This window comes from Scyliorhinus canicula, chromosome 1 (genome assembly GCF_902713615.1).
Source record: "Scyliorhinus canicula chromosome 1, sScyCan1.1, whole genome shotgun sequence".
Lineage (NCBI taxonomy): Eukaryota > Metazoa > Chordata > Chondrichthyes > Carcharhiniformes > Scyliorhinidae > Scyliorhinus > Scyliorhinus canicula.
The window spans coordinates 181,979,487-181,998,194 of NC_052146.1; the positions used below are offsets into that span (position 1 = coordinate 181,979,487).

The following is an 18,708-nucleotide window of genomic DNA, read 5'->3' on the forward strand; positions in this document are numbered from 1 at the left end:
CATGTGCTCTCATCATCAATCGGTGCTCAAAATTCTTCGTATTAAGGTCTCTGAAGAAGAGTCACACGGACTCGAAACGTTAATTCTATTTGTCTCTCCGCACACACTGCCAGACCGGCTGTGTGTTTCAGATGACTGGTAATCCCTTGATTATAGGTTTACCAGCCCTCCAGAATAATAACTAATATCCAGGTTGAACAACCTGGGAGAACAAAATTAGGTACATTATACAACCAAGTTTTTATTTATTTATTTTTTGCATGGCAAGTTGCTGTAAGTGCGATCTCCTATCGCGCAATAAGGGAAAGAACTGTGGATCTCCTTAACTAGTCAGTTTGAAGTAGAGATGCCGCCTTCCTCAGGTGAATGAAGGGGTAGGTTCCAGAAACATATATAGACAAAGTCAAAGACGCAAGACAACACTTTGAATGCGAGCATTTGCAGGTAATTAAGTCTTTATAGATCCAGAGAGGGGTAATCCCAGGTTAAAGAGGTGTGAATTGTCTCCAACCAGGACAGTTTGAGGATTTTGCCAGCCCAGGCCAGATGTTGGGGGGTAAATGTAATGCAACATGAATCCAAGGTCCCAGTTGAGGCCGTACTCATTTGTGCGGAACTTGGCTATAAGTTTCTGTTCGGCGTTGTCGCGCGTCCTGAAGGCTGCCTTGGAGAACGCTTACCCAGGGATCAGAGGCTGAATGCCATTGACTGCTGAAGTGTTCACCGATTGGAAGGGAACATTCCTGCTTGGTCATTGTTGCCCGATGTCCGTTCATCTGTTGTCGCAGCGTCTGCATGGTCTCGCCAATGTACCACGCTTCTGGACATCCTTTCCTGCAGCGTATGAGGTAGACAACGTTGGCCGGGTCGCACGAGTATGTACCACGTACCTGGCGGGTGGTGTTCTCACGTGTAATTGTGGTACCCATGTCGATGATCTGGCACGTCTTGCAGAGATTGCCATGGCAGGATTGTGTGGTGTCATGGTCGCTGTTCTGAAGGCTGGATAGTTGGCAGCAAACAATGGTTTGTTTGAGGTTGCGCGGTTGTTTGAAGGCAAGTAGTGGGGGTGTGAGGATGACCTTGGCAAGATGTTAGTCTTCATCGATGACGTGTTGTAGGCTGCGAAGAAGATGTCGGGGATTTCTCCGCTCCAGGGATGTACTGGACGACGAAGGGTACTCTGTCGGTTGTGTCCTGTGTTTGTCTTCTGAGGAAGTCGGTGCGTATTTTTGCTGTGGCGCGTTGAAACTGCCGATCGATGAGTCAAGCGCAATATCCCGTTCGTACGAGGGCACCTTTCAGCATCTCTAGATGTCTGTTACGCTCCTCCTCGTCTGAGCAGATCCTGTGTATACGGAGGGCTTGTACCATGGGGGATGGCTTTTTTAATGTGCTTTTTAGGGTGGAAGCTGGAGAAGTGGAGCATCATGAGGTTATCCGTGGGGTTGCCGTAAAACAAAGTGCTGCGGTGACCATCCTTGATAGAGATGAGTGTGTCCAAGAATGCAACCGATTTTGGAGAGTAATCCATGGTGAGTCTGATGGTGGGATGGAACTTATTGATGCCATTGTGTAGTCGTTTCAGTGATTCTTCGCCGTGGGTCCGAAGGAAAAAATGTCACTGATGTATCTGGTGTATAACGTCAGTTGAAGGTCCTTTGCATGAAGATGTTGGCATATTGAGTTGCGAATTTGGTCCCCATGGCTGTTCCCTGTGTCTGGATGAAGAATTTGTTGTTGAAGGTGAAGACGTTGTGATCCAGAATGAAGCGGATGAGTTGCAGAGTTGCGTCTGGAGATTGGCAGTTGTCGGTGCTGAGTACTGAGGCTGTTGCAGCAATGCCGTAGTCATGGGGGATGCTGGTGTAGAGTGCCGAGATGTCCATTGTGACGAGGAATGTTCCTGGTTCAACTGGTCCATGGGTGCTGAGTTTCTATAAGAAGTCCGTCTTATTGCGACAGAAGCTGGGCGTTCCTTGTAAGATGGGTTTCAAGATGTCCTCGATGTAGCCAGAGATGTTCTCACACAGGGTCCCATTCCCTGATACAATAGGATGGCCTGGTGTGTTGGCCTTGTGTATTTTCGGGAGGCAGTAGAGATCTCCAATGCGAGGAGTATGTGGGATGAGAGCACATAGGGTGCTCTGAAGGTCTGGATCCAAGGTCTTGATCAGTCTGTTGAGTTGGCGAGTGTGTTCCTTGGTTGGATCTGCGGGTAACTGTCTGTAATCTTCCTGGTTGTTGAGTTGTCGATACACTTCTTTGCAGTAGTCTGTTCTGTTCAGTATGACGGAGTCTGATTGAAGGAAATGAACAGCACAACCGGGAAGGAAGTGGAGAGGGTACGCTTAATCACAAATCAGGTATAGAAAGAGAAATAGAAAGGGAAAGAAATATAGGATTGAGAGGGAAAAAAACAAAATTAAAAAAAATTATTTTTTCTAAATCCCCACACAACAAACCTGAAGGAAGGGACTCCACACTAATAAAAGCAAACACTGTGGATTGCTGGAATAAAAACAAAAAGTGCTGGAAAAAAATCACCAGATCTGGCAGCATCTGTGGAGAGAGAAACGGAGTTAACATTTCGAGTCCAGTATGACCTTTTATGATGCATTAATGATCCCTTTAGTAGCCACAAAGTCTGGCTGTTTTTCAAACCAAAATGTTAAAAAATATTACTGTAGCAGTCACTACTGACCAAGGCTTTTTGACCCTTACTACACCAGTACACATACAATATATCAGAAATTCTGACATCCATCACAGTGGTGCCATTTTCATGAAATTATCAGTGGAGTACAACTCGAACAGCAACCTTTGGATTTTTGAATTTACTGTGCATCTTCCCCCTCACCTGAAATTATTATTCTGTTTGTGCAGAGCTCTACAATGTTGTTTCATTATATATTCAATTCCCTTTTTAAAATTTTTTAGAGTATCCAATTCATTTTTTCCAATTAAGGGTGTGTCTATCCACCTACCCTGCACATCTTTGGGTTGTGGGGGTGAAACCCACGCAAACACGGGAGAATGTGCAAAATCCACACAGACAGTGACCCAGAGCCGGGATTGAACCTGGAACCTCAGCGCTGTGAGGCAGCAGTGCTACCCACTGCGCCACCGTGCTGTCCTCAATTCCCTTTTCAATGTTTAAATGTATTAAGTCTGATTCTAGCACCCTTTCAGGCCATGTAATCAGATCATAACTCTGTTTTAAAAAAAGGAAGAGGAGCAAAGATTTATGGGAATAAAAAATAAATCCCTAAAAATAGTGACAACTTACCTTTATATCGTGCTTTTAATGCAGTGAAACATCAGAAGGCACTTCACAGGAAGATTATCAGATACATCCATTGCCCCTTCAGGATCCATGGGATCCTAACAGTACAGAAGGAGGCTAATCGGCCCATCGGGTCTGCACAGACCCTCCAAAAGAGCGTTCTATCTAGGCCTATTCACCCTCCCTATCCCCGAAACCCCACGCATTGATCATGTCCAATCCACCTAACCTGCACATCTTTGGACTGTGGGAGGAAACTGTAGCACCCGGAGGAAACTCACGTGTACATGGGGAGAACGTGCAAACTACACAGTCACCCGAGGCTGGAATTGAACCCGGAACCTTGGTGCTGTGAGGCAGCAGTGCTAACCACTGTGCCGCAATGCTGCACGAACAAAATGACACCATCCCACAAGAAGGTATTAGGTGAGGTGGTCAAACACTCGGTTGAAGTGAGGCAGAGGGGGATAGGGTTGTTCAGGGGAGGGGGTGGTATGGGAGGGGGTGGTAACGAAGGACATCTGAGAGTGGGCCTGGAGGGTCGCGTGGCATGGGTCAGGCTGGTTTAAGAAGGGGTATGGTTGATCGGCAGGGGAGGGGGAAGAGGGTGGGGTGCTCTTTGACCAGGCAGGGCACATGGAATGTGAAGGGGCTGAGTGACCAGTTAAATGGTCGCGGGTCTTCATGCACCTGAAGAGCTTGAAGGGACGTGGCCTTTTTACAACAAACACACTTGAAGATCGGGGATCAGACAAGGCTAAGGAAAGGGTGGATAGGGCACCTCTTCCATTTGGGATTAGACATGAAGACGCAGGGATGGCATTGTGGTTCATAAACGGGTGGCATTTGAGGTGGGGAATATAATAGCAGATTCGGGGGTGGGGGGGGAAGGTTCATAATGATGAGTGGGAAGCTGGAGGGGATACCAACGGTCCTGGTAAATGTTTAAGCCCCAAACTGGGACAATGTGTAGTTTATGAGGTGGGTGCTGAGGAAAGATTCCGGACCTGGACTCGAACCACTTAATTACAGGGTGGGATTTTAACACGGTCATTGATCCAGGGTCGGGGAGGGTGTCGGCAGTGGTGAAGGAGCTGAAGGGGTTCATGAGGCGCATGGAGGCGGGGGTGGGGTGGACCCATGGAGGTTTGGGAGGCCGCAGGCGAAGGAGTTTTCGTACTTCTTCCTTGTGCACAGGGTGTACTCGTGGATCGATTGTTTTGTGGTGGATAAGATTCTGCTGGTGGGGTGGACGACTCGGGGTACCCGATAATCGTGATTGCAGACCATGCGCCACATTGGGTGGACTTGCAAGTGGATGGGGGGGGGGGGGGGGGGGGGGGGGGGGGGGGCAGCGCCCGCAGTGGAGACTGGACGTAAGATTGTTAGAGCATGAGGAGGTGTGTGAGCGGGTGAGGGCCGCCATCCGGGGTACGGGGTATGTGGAACTAAATGATACAGGTGAGGTCTCACCGCCACGCTGTGGACTCCCCCAGTTCCTGCACCTAACTGCTTGATTTTTACATTCCTGCAGTTGTTCAAACAACACATTCCTCCTCACATTGCGCCATTCTGAAGACCAGTTCTGGCCAATATAGATGACCTGTCAGCAAATACAAAGGACATTGAAACCTTTTGAAATCCATAATGGTTAAAATATTACCAATCTGAAGAATCCAGACCAAGGAATATAAATCCTTCGTCCAATCCAAAGTGGGGGTCATCTGACATCCCCTCCCCCCTCCCATCCGCCACAAGCTGGAGAAATAGTTAATACTGCCTTGGATCTCAACTTTCTGATTCAGAGGCAATATTGCAACTATCCAGACCACTCCTCTATGCAGCAGACAATATGCTACATTGTCAGAAATGCTATAGTTGGGGCAGCACAGTGGCACAGTGGTTAGCATTGCTGCCTCACGGCGCCAAGGTCCCAGGTTCGATCCCGGCTCTGTGTCACTGTCCGTGTGGAGTTTGCATTCTCCCCGTGTTTGCGTGGGTTTCGCCCCCACAACCCAAAGATGTGCAGGGTAGGTGGATTGGCCACACTAAATTGCCCCGTAATTGGAAAAAATGAATTGGGTACACTAAATTTAAAAAAAAAAGAAATGCTACAGTTTGGATAAAACGTTTAACCCAAGCATTATCTACTGTTCAGGCAAGTGTAATAGTTTGTGGCACTTTTTGAAGACTCATTGGGAGTTTCCCCAATGTGGTTAACATTGATCCCTTCAACCAACACCAAAATAAAATACTGGCCATTCACCTCCGTTGTTTGTGGGACTTTGTTGTGCACTAATAATTAGCTGCCATGTTTGCCTAGTGAACAGCAGTGAAAGCTGTTCGAAGAGTAATTAATTGGCTGTGAAGTTGAGAGTTTTTGGGTCATGCACAGAGTTAGGTGGATACAAATCTGTCTGCATGACTGAAAATAAAAAGCAACACGAACCAACTGGATTTTGATGGGCCAGGTGAGGAAGGGAGGGGGTGCGGCTTTCCCTGAACTTCTTTACCTGCAATCACGCAGTAGGCAGATGTGGGGAACTGCCATAGCCTGTTCGAAGTGCTGGAGAGCAGTTGGCATCCTCAGCCAGAGTCAGCACCTTCAGCAGAGGAGTTTTCAAGGATGGAAGATAAGGAGACCACTTGATCAGACCTCTGCAGCCACATTAAATGTTGCACTGTGCAAGGGGAACTTTGAGAATGGGGCAACTGTGCTTCATCAGATTGGTGTGAAACTCTGGCCAACTCTAAATCTCAGGCATTCTGCATTTTCTGGACCATCTCTGCTGTGATATCGTGTGGCCTAAATTTTACAAAGATATAGAATCCCTAGTTATAGGTTTTTTGGGGGGGAGGGGGGGGCATCCAACATCTCTGCTGGGAAGGGTTCCTCCATCCAACACCTCTCCTGGGAAGGGTTCCTCCATCCAACACCTCTCCTGGGAAGGGTTCCTCCATCCAACACCTCTCCTGGGAAGGGTTCCTCCATCCAACCACCTCTCCCTGACACGCCCACCCTTCTAACTGCTGGAGACTCTCAGTCTCACTCTCCTCATCCAACCTAAACCCCGCCCCAACCCAACTCTGAGTGCGCACGCGCTGTTTCTAGGCGCGCCGTTGCTAATGTAGCCGTAAACGTCGATCTGATTGGTCTGGACAGTTGCCGGGGAACAGCTGGCGGCCAATCGGAGGAGCCGCCGCCGCGTGGTGCGGTTGTTGTTGGTAGCGAAGCTGCGGTGTTTGTGCAAAGCGCCAGGAGAAGGAGATACACAGACACAGCTGGAGGCTGGCTGATCAGATTCTTATTATACTCTCAAAGATATAATCAGTGAATAAGCATTCAGTCTTAACACGGGGAACACTGACGTAGTGAGTATGACTGATATTGGACCAGAGAGACGGGGGTGAACTCTCACCCCAACATGGGGACCAGGCCAGAGGCAGGTTGGCCGGTCTGTCATATTTGTACAACACCAGGTTAAAGTCCAACAGGTTTGTTTCAAACACTAGCTTTCAGAGCACTGCTCCTTCCTCAAGTGAGTTGCTGAAAAGGAGTCACAAGGTAGGGGGCAACCTTCTCCCTCACCTGTAACGGCAAGCTGCAACCCCCTCCATGCTGGAGGCTTGAGAGCCTACCCACCGTCCATAATTGGACAGTGAGTGTGCCCGCTGGCCACGAATTGGCAAGTTCAAGGAAAATCGCTGCTTGGTAATTGCTTCTGGCGTGGTGTGAGGTTAGGACCTACTCTCCCCGACCCCAATGTCCGGGTGCCAACCCAAAATCCTTCCTTTGAGTTAAAATCTCATCAGGGCAGGTACTTAAATTCAGATAATTAAATAAATCAGGGGCAAACAAAATACTCTTCATAATGGTGACAATGAAGCTATAGGACTATAAATCCATTTGGTTTACTAAAAGGGAAAGACGTCTGCTATCTTTATCCCCAGTCTACTATATAGAGTCCAGGCACACACATATTGTTGACTTTTGACTGCCCTCTAGCAAGCCACTTGGTTGTCAAGGAGATGGTTTGTCATCACCTTCTGAAGGGCAATGAGGGGTGGACAATAAATGTTGATGTGCTCACATCCTGAGAATTAATAAGAAAAATCAGTAGGGTTATTAATAATAACTCGGATGTAAATAACTAAATTACTGATAATCATTGGGGTTGTAAATCACGGGTTGTCACAATTTTTGGTTTCATTGTTCATAGTTTAATTATTTGAGTTTCAGGATTGATTTGTGAGACTCTAATGTTGTCAATAGCAGCTTCCTGCAGGACCTTGTCCTCTCCTCAGGCTATGTTCCTTTTACCTTGATTTTCTGACTGTAAATAATTGTGGTTGTGTCATCAACACTTGCTCGGCAGGTTCACTCTCCTGTCAAACGGTGTCTCCTTGTACGTGGTTTCCCTCTGGAGGAATGACGGCCGGTTCTATTGCAGTCCCACAAATCATCCCGCTGAGGGTTCCTCTCCCTGGCAAACCCAAAAGTGAAATCAATACCAACACTCCTATTGAAATCAAGTCAGGTAAGAAAAAGGCTGGTTACTTGATCACAGTGGGTAGAGAATGACTCTACCGTTGTGAATGTTTGAGGGGTAAGCTCAGTAATCTAACCAAGGGAATATACTTGCCTCCAGACGCAAAGGACACTACTTCTTCAATCAAGCTCTGTGAGCCCCTCACTTAGATCTCACTAGGCTCTTGCAGATCCCCAATTTTTGTCACACCAGCATTGATGGCTGTGCCCTAAAATCTGGAATTTTCTCATTAATCTCTCTGTCACTCCTCTTTTAAGACCTCCCTTAGAAACTACCTATTTGACCCAACTTTTTTTGATCTTTGGTTCTGATATCTCCTTCTTTGACTTGGTGTCAGATTTTATCTGACTATGCTTTTGTGATGTGTCTTCAAATATTTGACCATATGGGCAGCACGGTGGCGCAGTGGGTTAGCCCTGCTGCCTCACGGCGCCGAGGTCCCAGGTTTGATCCCGGCCCTGGGTCACTGTCCGTGTGGAGTTTGCACATTCTCCCCGTGTCTGTGTGGGTTTCGCCCCCACAACCTAAAGATGTACAGGTTAGGTGGATTAGCCACGCTAAATTGCTCCTTAATTGGAAAAAATAATTGGGTACTCTAAATTTTTAAAAAAAATTTAAAAAAATATTTGATCATATTAAACATAGAACAGTACAGCAGAGAAGTAGGCTATACGCCCATAAATCCTGCACCGACTCTCAAAGAGTAATTCAGTTAATCCCACTCCTCAATTGTTTCTCTATTTCTCTGCATTTCTTTTCGTTTTTGAGCATTTATCCAATTTTCTTATGCAGGCATTTATCCAATTTTCTTTTGCAGGCAACTACTAAATCATTATCATCACCTATCATGGTGTAAATATACTCGATTAATCGTTTTTTATATTGTCCCACGGCTTCAAAGATTTATGCAATTGTGCATACTCAAATCTCCTCTTTTAAATTTAAAGTACTTAAATTGTTTTCCAAAAAGAGGCAATTTAGAATGGCCAGTCCACCTACTCTGCACATCTTTGGGTTGTGAGGGTGAGACCCATACAGACACAGGGAGAATGTGCAAACTGTACACAGACAATGACCCGCGGTCCTCGGTGGTGTGAGGCAGTTGTGCCACCCTCATCTATCTCCTCTTGTACCACTTTTAAACTTGGTATTTAGTGTCAATTCACATTCTTCGTCCCAAAATGTACCTCCGCACACTTCACCATATTGTTCTGCCCCCCCTCCCCCCACCGCCATCCTCCATTCAAAAAATAACCATTCATCATAGTTCACTGTTTTCTATCCCTTAGCTTAATTTTGTATCTGTGCTACAACTTTCCCTTCGATCCTAAGGGCTTCAATTTTGCTGAAAGCCTCACCTGGTACTTGATCAAACGTCAGCTGCACTGCCCTCACCCACTCTCTCTGTTACCTCATCAAAAAAACTCAGGAGAGTTAGTCAAACATGATTTACCGTCAATAAATCTTTGTTGGCTCTGCTTTCTCAGTACATGCTTGTCCTATATAAATGTAAATTGCTGTCGCCTCATGCCATTTCTGAATGCATACTGCAGTTGGTGACAAAGATTAATTGCTGGTGATGGTTGCATTATTTGTGCAAGTCAACAGTTTAATTAATTGCTGGTGATGGTTGCATTATTTGTGCAAGTCAACAGTTTAATTAATTGCCGGTGATAGTTGCATTATCTGTGCAGGTCAACAGTTTAATTTCTGTCTTGCATGTTCACGCGTTCAACTAACGATGCTCACTAGTCACCTCAAAAATGTAAAGATGAATATTTACTAAACAAGGTGCCAGCAGTGGCTCTATGATAACACGCTCGCCTCTGGGTCACAGGGTTGTGCGTCCACACTTATGGAGTGGGGTACTCCTGTTAGCATCCCTGATAAGAACCCAACTATTTGCAATTTGTAAAACTGTGAGGAAAGTTTCTGCACCACAGGAATGATAACATTGAGCAATATTTTTATGTCAAAACAACCTTTAATTTAAACACAGAATTAGCCACATTAACAAAAGAGAAATAGGTTTCCAGTTAACAATTCTTAAATCAAAGAAAGAACTCTACTTCCTATATCTGCCATTAAATATTCTAATTAAGCAAACCAATATAGTTCAAATACCACTTTTTTTTTTTAAATAATTTTTATTGAAAGAATTTTTTACATGAAGATATTTACCCCAACTAACTATAAAATATTACAAAATATTCCCTCTTAACAAATATCCCCCCCCCGCCCGAACTCGCGCGCGCGTTGTCCCTCCCCCCTCCCCCAAAAACAAACAAAGCAACAATCAACATCAAACATGAACTGCGAGCAAATTTGCCCGCATTTCAACCGTAAATAACCCACCACAACCGTCGTTGTCACCCCCCCCCCCCCCCCCCCCCCCGGGTTGCTGCTGCTGCGACCTCTGTACCCTATCTCTGAGCCAAAAAGTCGAGGAAAGGCTGCCACCGCCTGAAGAACCCTTGTACCGACCCTCTCAGGGCGAATTTGACCCTTTCCAACTGAATAAAGCTTGCCATGTCATTAATCCAAGTTTCCACGCTTGGAGGCCTCGCGTCCTTCCACTGTATTAGTATCCTTCTTCGAGCAACTAGGGACGCAAAGGCCAGTACTCCGGCCTCTCTCGCCTCCTGTACCCCCGGCTCCACCCCAACCCCAAAGATCGCAAGTCCCCATCCTGGTTTGACCCTGGATCCCACCACCCTCGACACCGTCCTTGCCACCCCCTTCCAGAACTCCTCCAGTGCCGGACATGCCCAAAACATATGGACATGGTTCGCTGGACTTCCCGAACACCTGACACATCTGTCCTCACCCCCAAAGAACCGACTCATCCTTGTCCCCGTCATATGGGCTCTATGTAGCACCTTAAATTGAATGAGGCTAAGCCTCGCACACGAGGAGGAAGAATGAACCCTCTCCAGGGCATCACAAATACCACTTTTGATTAAAGTTAAAAGCCAACCAGATTTACTTCTTTTTTTCTGTGCAGGAACCTTGGAGAGAACTTTCAAGAGTAAACTGAAAAACACTTGTCAGACTAAAATCCTATGGAAAACTGCAACTACAGACAGACTGGCTCCTCCCTTACCCAAAGCATAAGACATTCTTCTCCTCCCACAAGATGACCCATGATCTGTTTAACCAACCAAATACAATGGGCGGGATTCTCCCTTACCCGGCGGAGCGGGGGGTACCGGCGCCGAGGAGTGGCGTGAACCACTCCAGTGTCGGGCCGCCCCAAATGTGCGGAATGCTCCACAACTTCAGGGGTTAGGCCGGACCCAGAGTGGTTTGCGCCACGCCGGCTGGCGGGTAGGGGCTTGGCACCGTGCCAACCGGCGCCGAAGGACCTCCGCCGGCCGGAGCGAGTTGGTGCATACGCGGGAGTGCCAGCGGGCGTCATCCCAACGCATGCGCAGGGGGGGATCTCCGCGTCGTCTATCGCGGAGGACCACAGCAGCCGACACCGAGGAATAGAGTGCCCCCACGGCACAGGCCCGCCTGCAGATCGGTGGGCCCCGATCACGGGACAGGCCATCCTGGGGGCACCGCCCGGGGCCAGATCCCCCTGTGCCCCCTGAGGAAACTGGAGGCCGCCCGCACCGCTAGATCCCGCCAGTAAGTACCTACTCTAACTTACGCCGGCGGGCTGGCTGAAATCGGGCAGCCACTCAGCCCATTGTGGGCTGGAGAATCTCCGGGGGGTTCGTTGCTAGCGGCTGCCAACCGGCGCGGCGCGATTCCCGCCCCCGCCAAATCCCCGGCGCAGGAGAATTTGGCAGCCGGCGGGGGCGGGATTCACGCTGCCCCCCGGCGATTCTCCGACCTGGCGGGTGTGGGGGGGGGGGGGGGGGGGGGGTCGGAGAATCCCGTCCAATATCTCTCATAAATTATCTATACCACAGGGTTCTCCAAAACAATATTCCGTTAGCCAACACTCTGTAACAAGTAAATACTTCTCAAATTTAACAGCAGAACACAACCACTGAAAAATCAAGGATTACCTAAATCACAAATTCAGCAGACTACTGTCTGTATATATCTTGCCCAGGTATTTTAGTAACATTACTGCAATAAATATGAAATTTAATAAAAAATTTTTGGAAAAACATTTTATTGAACAGATTTTTAATATATACATAACCGAGAATTACAAAGGACAAATACGACAGGAAACAGACCCTCCTGTAACACCCCCCACTCCCCAACAAACACCTCCCACACACCCCAATGCCATTCGGGTACCCACCCCTTGTTCCCGTTTTTCACCCCCCACCCCACCCACGCAAACAAAAAGTAAAACAAAACCCATGCCCCACCCCCCCTGCCCCCGCTGACGACTCAATACTCCTTAAAGAAGTCGATGAACAGTTTCCACCTCGAAGTGAGCCTCTCCTCCGAACCTCAAATGGCGAACTTGATCTTTTCCAAATGCAGGAAATCAGCCAAATCGCTCCTGGTCCTGCCAGCACAACAAAACCCATCTCCGAGCTATCGGAGGTGGCAAAGGTCAACACGTTGGCCTCTCTCCCTCCTGTGTTCCTGGATCCTCCGACACTCCATACATCGCCACCTCTACCGTTGTAGAGTTGTACCGAAGTAAATGTCTTTTACATTATGTCTGAAAACCCTTTCCAAAACCCCCTCAACCTCGGACACGCCCAAAATAAACGTGCTGGCTTCCTGCACACCACCTGCGCCTATCCTCCACCTCTGAAAAGAACTGACCCATCCTAGACACTGTCATGTGGGCCCTGCAGACCACCTTAAATTGAATAAGGCCTAGCCTTGCGCACAACGAGGACGTATTCACTCTCCGCAGAGCTTCACCCCATGTGGTCGGTAGATACCAGGTGAAGTCTCCTGCGGGCATCCTGGCAGAATCCGAAGCCTCGCGAGATTCACCCAAGTCCCACGAGACGTCGGAATCTGAACTCGGCCCAGAAGGGGCAGGACCAAATGACACTCGTTAAAGTAGGTCTTAAACCTGTGAATCAGTACTGGCTCACAAGAATGTGGACCAGGCAGGACAGCACCCGGGGAATACCCAGGCCATTCGAGGCCACTAGGCGGTCATGGCTAGTGCAGGGTGGCTCCCTGGTGCACCACCTGCAACGTAGGTACCTTGGTGCCTGGGTGGCACTGCCAAGCTGGTACGAGCACTGCCAGGGTGGCAATGCTAGTGTGCCAGTCTAGCATTGCCAAGGGTCAGCGTCTGAGGGGGCTGTGCCAATTAAAGGATGGTTGGGGGAGGGGTTTGAAGGATGGGGGTTTGCAGGGCAGGTAGGTAAGGGCCTTTGAGAGGTTGGGAAGACAGGTGGGGGTCCTGGAAAGGGGGGTTGCTGTAAGTGGATGTGGGGGGGGCCTGAAGAGGGGAGGTCCCCAGGGACCCTATAGCGGGGTGTCCTCACTTGAGAAGGTTTGGGGTATTGCCTGTGTGTGTGTGTAGAGGGTGAAATTGCCCATGGGTGTGGGGGACCCACAAGCTCACTTAGCGATTGGGTCATCCTTTCAAAATGGCAACTTGTCTCGAGTTCAACTCCCCAGTGCTGAAAATAATTCTACAGGCTGGAATCTTCCGCCCCGCCTGCCGCAAGAATGCCACAGGTGAAACACGGACAATGGAGAAGCCCACTGACCTCGGGCGGGATTCTCTATTCACCTGGCCACCGTTGCCGGAGAATACCGCCCAATGTGTGCGCTAAACTGGTGTGAAACTCCCCAGGGCCCAAAAAGGTGACTTTAGTGTCATTGAATAGCAGTGGCGAACCCTCCGCTCTCCCTGAAAACTCTGCCGCAAATGAATTCAGAAACCTTTTCATTGAATTCCGCCCATGACTTCCAATCCAAAGTGCGGCCGAAACCCTTCCAAACCCTCAGTGCTGTTACACCATCGGGCTAATGGCGTGAACGGAAGGGGTGCCAACAACAGTCTACTCAGGCGGGTCCCCTTACAGGACGCCACCTCCATTTGCTCCCAAACTGACTGTTCCTCCACCACCCATTTCCGAACCATTGCAATATTCGCTGCTCAGTAGTAGTGTAACAAGTTTGGCAACGCTAACCCGTCCCCCTGTTGATCCCTCTCCAAAACCACTCTCCTAACCCACTCTCCTAACCTGTAGAGCTTTTTCCTGCCCACACAAACCTCAAGATCATCCTATTAACCTTCCTAAAAAAGGATTTGACACAAAAAGTGGGAGGTTTTGGAAGACAAACAAAAGCTTCGGCAACACCTTCAGTTTTACTGTCTAGATCCGACCCGACAACAACAATGGCAACACATCCCATCTCTGAAAGTCCACCTTCATTCCTTCCACCAGCCACGCCAAGGTCACCTTATGCAACTGGACCTAACTGCGTAACCTGCACCCCAAGGTAGCGAAAGGTTGCTCCAACCAACTGATGCGACAATTCCCCCAACCTCCTCTCCTGTCTCCTGTCCCGGGACATTAATTGGAAATACCTCGCTTTTCCCCTTATTAATCTTGTACCCCAAAAAGTGGGTAAACTACCAAACTCCCCATGATCTTATAAAAGCTCCCAACAGATCCAAAATATACAACAGGAGATCATCCGTGTACAAAGAAACTTGGTGCTCCATCCAACACCTCGCCTCCCCGCCCCAACTTCCTGGCCCTCTGAGGCAGCATTATAATATTAAGCAACCTCCGTAAGTTCGCCGACAACTGCTGCATCTTCACAAACCCCGTTTGGTCCTCACCTGTCACCCCTGGCACACAATCCTTTATCCGCGTCGCCAGCACCTTTTTTTTGTAAAATATTTTATTAAGGCATTTGTGACTTTATAACAGTAACGGTAAAGCATACACAAAATACAAACAACTATTTTTTTTTTTTATAAATTTAGTGTACCCAATCATTTTTCCAATTAAGGGGCAATTTAGCGTGGCCAATCCACCTAGCTTGCACGTTTTTGGGTTGTGGGGGCGAAACCCACGCAGACACGGGGAGAATGTGCAAACTCCACACGGACAGTGACCCAGAGCCGGGATCGAACCTGGGACCTCAGCGCCGTGAGGCGGTTGTGCTAACCACTAGGCCACCGTGCTGCCCCCAAACAACTATAAACATAGTGCAAACCCCCCCGGTGCTGACAGTTAGTAAGTCATCAAAAGGCTGCCACCTCCGGTCAAACCCTAGCATTGACCCACTTAGGGCGAACTTTATTTTCTCAACACTGAGGAAGCCAGCCATGTGATTGACCCAGGTCTCTGATTTCAGGGGCTTGCACACCTGTCTTCTATCCCCAAAAACTTACTCATCCGGGCGACCGTCATGTGTGCCCTTAAATTGTATCAGGCTGAGCCTGGAGCAAGATGTGGATGTGTTGACCCTGCTTAATGCATCTGCGCAGAGACCTGCCTCTATCTCTCCCCTTAACCCATCCTCCCATTTGTGCTTTAGCTCCTCTGTCTGCGTTTCCTCTGACTCCATGAGTTCTTTATAGATATCTGAGACCTTCCCCTCTAGAAATTACCCTATCTTGAATCCCCCATGACCGTAGGAGCGGGAAGGTTGGAACTGCCTTCGCAAGAAGTCCCAAATCTGCAGATACCTACACCCATTCCCTCCCGTCAACTCAAACTTCTCCTCTAACTCCCTCAAACCAGGGAAGCTCCCATCTATAAACAAATCTCCCATCCTCCCAATCCCTGCTCTCTGCCATCCCTGAAACCCTCCATCTAGTCTCCCTGGGGGAAACCAATGGTTGCTATAGATTGAAGCCCAAACCGATGCTGCCTCCACTCTCGCATGTTTCCTTCACTGCCCTCAGACTCTCAGAGCTGCCACTATCACCGGGCTTGTGGAGTACCGGGCCATCACCAGCAACTTCACCAACAACCTTGCACCTACATTCAACAGCGAAATGGGGCACTACGAACCACTCTACTCAAGGTCCTTGTCTGTCTTTAGAATAAGCGATGTCGAAGCCTGAGACAGTGTGGGGGGAAGCTCCCCCCTCACCATCGACACATTATACATTTCCACTGGCAGAGGCCTCAGCTCCAACCCAAACTTCTTATAGAACTCGACTGGGTACGCAATTGGGCCCCCCAGTCCCTGCATCTTAGCCTCCTGAACCCTCGGGAACTGCAACCCGCCCAAAAACTGCCTCATCCCTTCGTTCCCCCACTGGAGGCTCTGAATCATACAATCTCTGGGAAAAAGCCCTTGGCGGCATGGTCGCACAGTGGTTAGCACAGTGGTTAGCACAGTTGCTTCACAGCTCCAGGGTCGCAGGCTTGATTCCCGTCTTGGGTCACTGTCTGTGTGGAATTTGCACTTTCTCCCCGTGTCTGCGTGGGTTTCCTCTGGGTGCTCCGGTTTCCTCCCACAGTCCAAAGATTTGCAGGTTAGGTGCATTGGCCATGATAAATTGCCCTTAGTGTCCAAAAAGGTTAGGTGGGGTTACTCGGTTACGGGGAGAGGGTAGAGGTGTGGGCTTAGGTAGGGTGCTCTTTCAACAGCCGATGCAGACTCGATGGGCAGAATGGCCTCCTTCTGCTCTGTAATTCTATGATTCTGTGATCCCTTTGGTTCCGATACAACCGTGCACTATCATCTCTCACCCTCCCAATTTCCCTCACCGCTGCATACTTCCTCAACTGGTTCGTGCGCATTCTGCTAGCTTTTTCACATGCTCATATACCGCCTCTCTGGCTCTACGCAATGGCCCTACCACCTTTCCCGTGGACACCAGCCCAAACGTCTTCTGGGGCCTCTGCCTCTCCTTTAGTAACTCAGACACCACCGATTACCTCTGATCCACCCTCAGAATGTCCTCCACCAACCTCAGCCTCTCAGCCCACTCCACCCTCTCCCTCTGCCCCCAAATCAATATAAAATCCCCCCTTGCCACCACCTGATAATCCTTCTCTGCCTCCCACAACTTGGAGGCAGAAACCTCCCCCACTGCTCCACAGAATTTTGATGGCCACCCTCTCTTTCACAAATCCCCTTATCAGCCAACAACCCCACATCCAAACTCCGCTGCGACCGCTGAGCCTCCCCATTTGCTACCCGCACGTCCACCCAAAGCGGCGCGTGGTCAGAAACCACAATTGACAAGTACTCCAATCCAGCACCCCCGCCAACAGTGCCTTATCCAAGACAAAGAAATCAATCAGGGAGTACATCTGGCACACATGCAAGAAATACGAAAACTCCTTCGCCTGCGTGTCCAGCTCTGGAATCTTTGCTAAAACCCGCCTCAGAAAATCTACATTTTCTCTATTTGGGGCATATACATTCATTAGCACCACCGGCGTCCCCTCTACCTTACAACAATTTCTTACATTCATCACACTCCACTGGAGTGTCAGCACAAAACCAAGGCTGAAATCTCACTGCTTGAGGTGTCATTAATCAGATGAGGATTTAAACTGAGAGCCCTTCAAAACTATTGAGATGCAAAAGATCCCATGCCACTGTTTTAAAGAAGAGTTCTCCTGGCCAATATTTACCGCTCAACCAGCACCGAAAAAGACTTTGATCTGGTCATTATCGTACCACTGTTTGTAGGATCTTCCTATCTGTAAATTAGCTGCCCTGTTTCTCACATTACAGCAGTGTGTCCACTTTAAAAAATATTCCATTGACTGTAAAGTGGGAAGTTCTGAGCTTGTGAAACCCGCTGTTTAAATGCAAGCATTTTATATTTGAAATACTATCTTATATACTAACACTGGCAGAGGAATCAAAACACATTAAAGAATTGAATCGGGGTAGTGTCTCATTTTGGTTGTCACTTGCAACTTTTATCTTTCAGTTCATTAAAAGGAATTTAACACCAAATACATCTCTTAAGTCATCATATCAACTTTGCTTCTTTGATAGCATTCTCATCTATTAGCTGAAAGGGCATTTTTTCAAGATCAGCACTAGGAATTTAGCATGTAACCTCATGTCATCTCAGTATCATGCCAAGAGTTCTGCCATTGGGGTGCCATCTTTTATGTGAGACATTGGGGCGGTTTTCCGGCCCTGTTACACCCTGTCCAAATCCCATTAGGACTGGAAACCCTTGCGAGAGGGCCATGATGGGATTTGCACCAGCGTGAACCCAGAACGCATGTTCCCATCCCTCCCGGCAGATGTAGTCAGGTTCACGCCCAGTGAGGGCATTAACCTGACAACCGTTAAATGCATTTAAATTTGCAAAATCGGCCTAACACCAAATCTTCCGGAAATGTCATAAGTTCCCACCCAATGGCGGAAAGTAAAGTTGGACGGAATCACAACTGGCGTCCACAAACGGAGACCAGCCGTGATTGCCACACTGGGGGCTCAGAGGCCATTGCAGCCCCCGGGTGGTTCGGGACATGGCACACTGCCCCTGACCCTCGCAGTGCCAACGTGGCAGGGTCTGAAGAGGGCTGAGCATGGAAAGGGGTGGGACCTGGAGGGGCAGGGCCTGACGGAAGATACATGGCGGGAGAGGGGGACCTTGATGTAGGCGAATATTGGAAGGCGGAGTCATGTCGGTGAACAATTAGGTGGGGTCTCAATGCCTGTGGTTTGGGGGGAGCGGGTTGGAGTGGAGAGTCTTTAAATTCAATTTGAGTTCGGGGTGTCCTCTTTAAGGGCATTCCAATCTCTGAAGCCGGGCTTGCTGGCATCTTTAGGCCCCGCCCCTCACAATAATGCTGCACACCACATCTCCCTCAAAAAAAATGGAAGTGTGGGAAGATTGCAACGCAAAACCTGCCGTTTCCCTGGGGAGAAACATGCTGGTTTTTCAGTCAGAACCTGACATTTAGATGAAATTCACCCCAAAAATGCCATTGAATTGAGGTCTGACTGTCTTAATGGGCTCTAGCAATCCCTTGGGAC

The 18,708-nt window shown here is 48.6% G+C and overlaps 1 protein-coding gene across 6 annotated transcripts in view; it reads left to right on the forward strand.

The window, feature by feature from the left end:
- The first annotated feature begins 22 nt into the window (after nucleotides 1-22).
- The window catches only part of dzank1 (double zinc ribbon and ankyrin repeat domains 1), a 257,165-nt gene continuing 238,479 nt past the window's right edge, over nucleotides 23-18,708 (forward strand). For 4 of the 6 annotated variants that reach the window (XM_038803787.1, XM_038803778.1, XM_038803751.1 and 1 more), the window contains exons 1-2: nucleotides 6,494-6,658; nucleotides 7,663-7,824. In XM_038803787.1, the coding sequence (XP_038659715.1) occupies nucleotides 7,716-7,824 (109 nt within the window). In that variant the 5' untranslated portion in view covers nucleotides 6,494-6,658; nucleotides 7,663-7,715. Of the gene's footprint in view, nucleotides 221-6,493; nucleotides 6,782-7,662; nucleotides 7,825-18,708 lie in introns of those variants that run through there. The other 2 variants (XM_038803759.1, XM_038803769.1) reach the window with 2 other exon arrangements.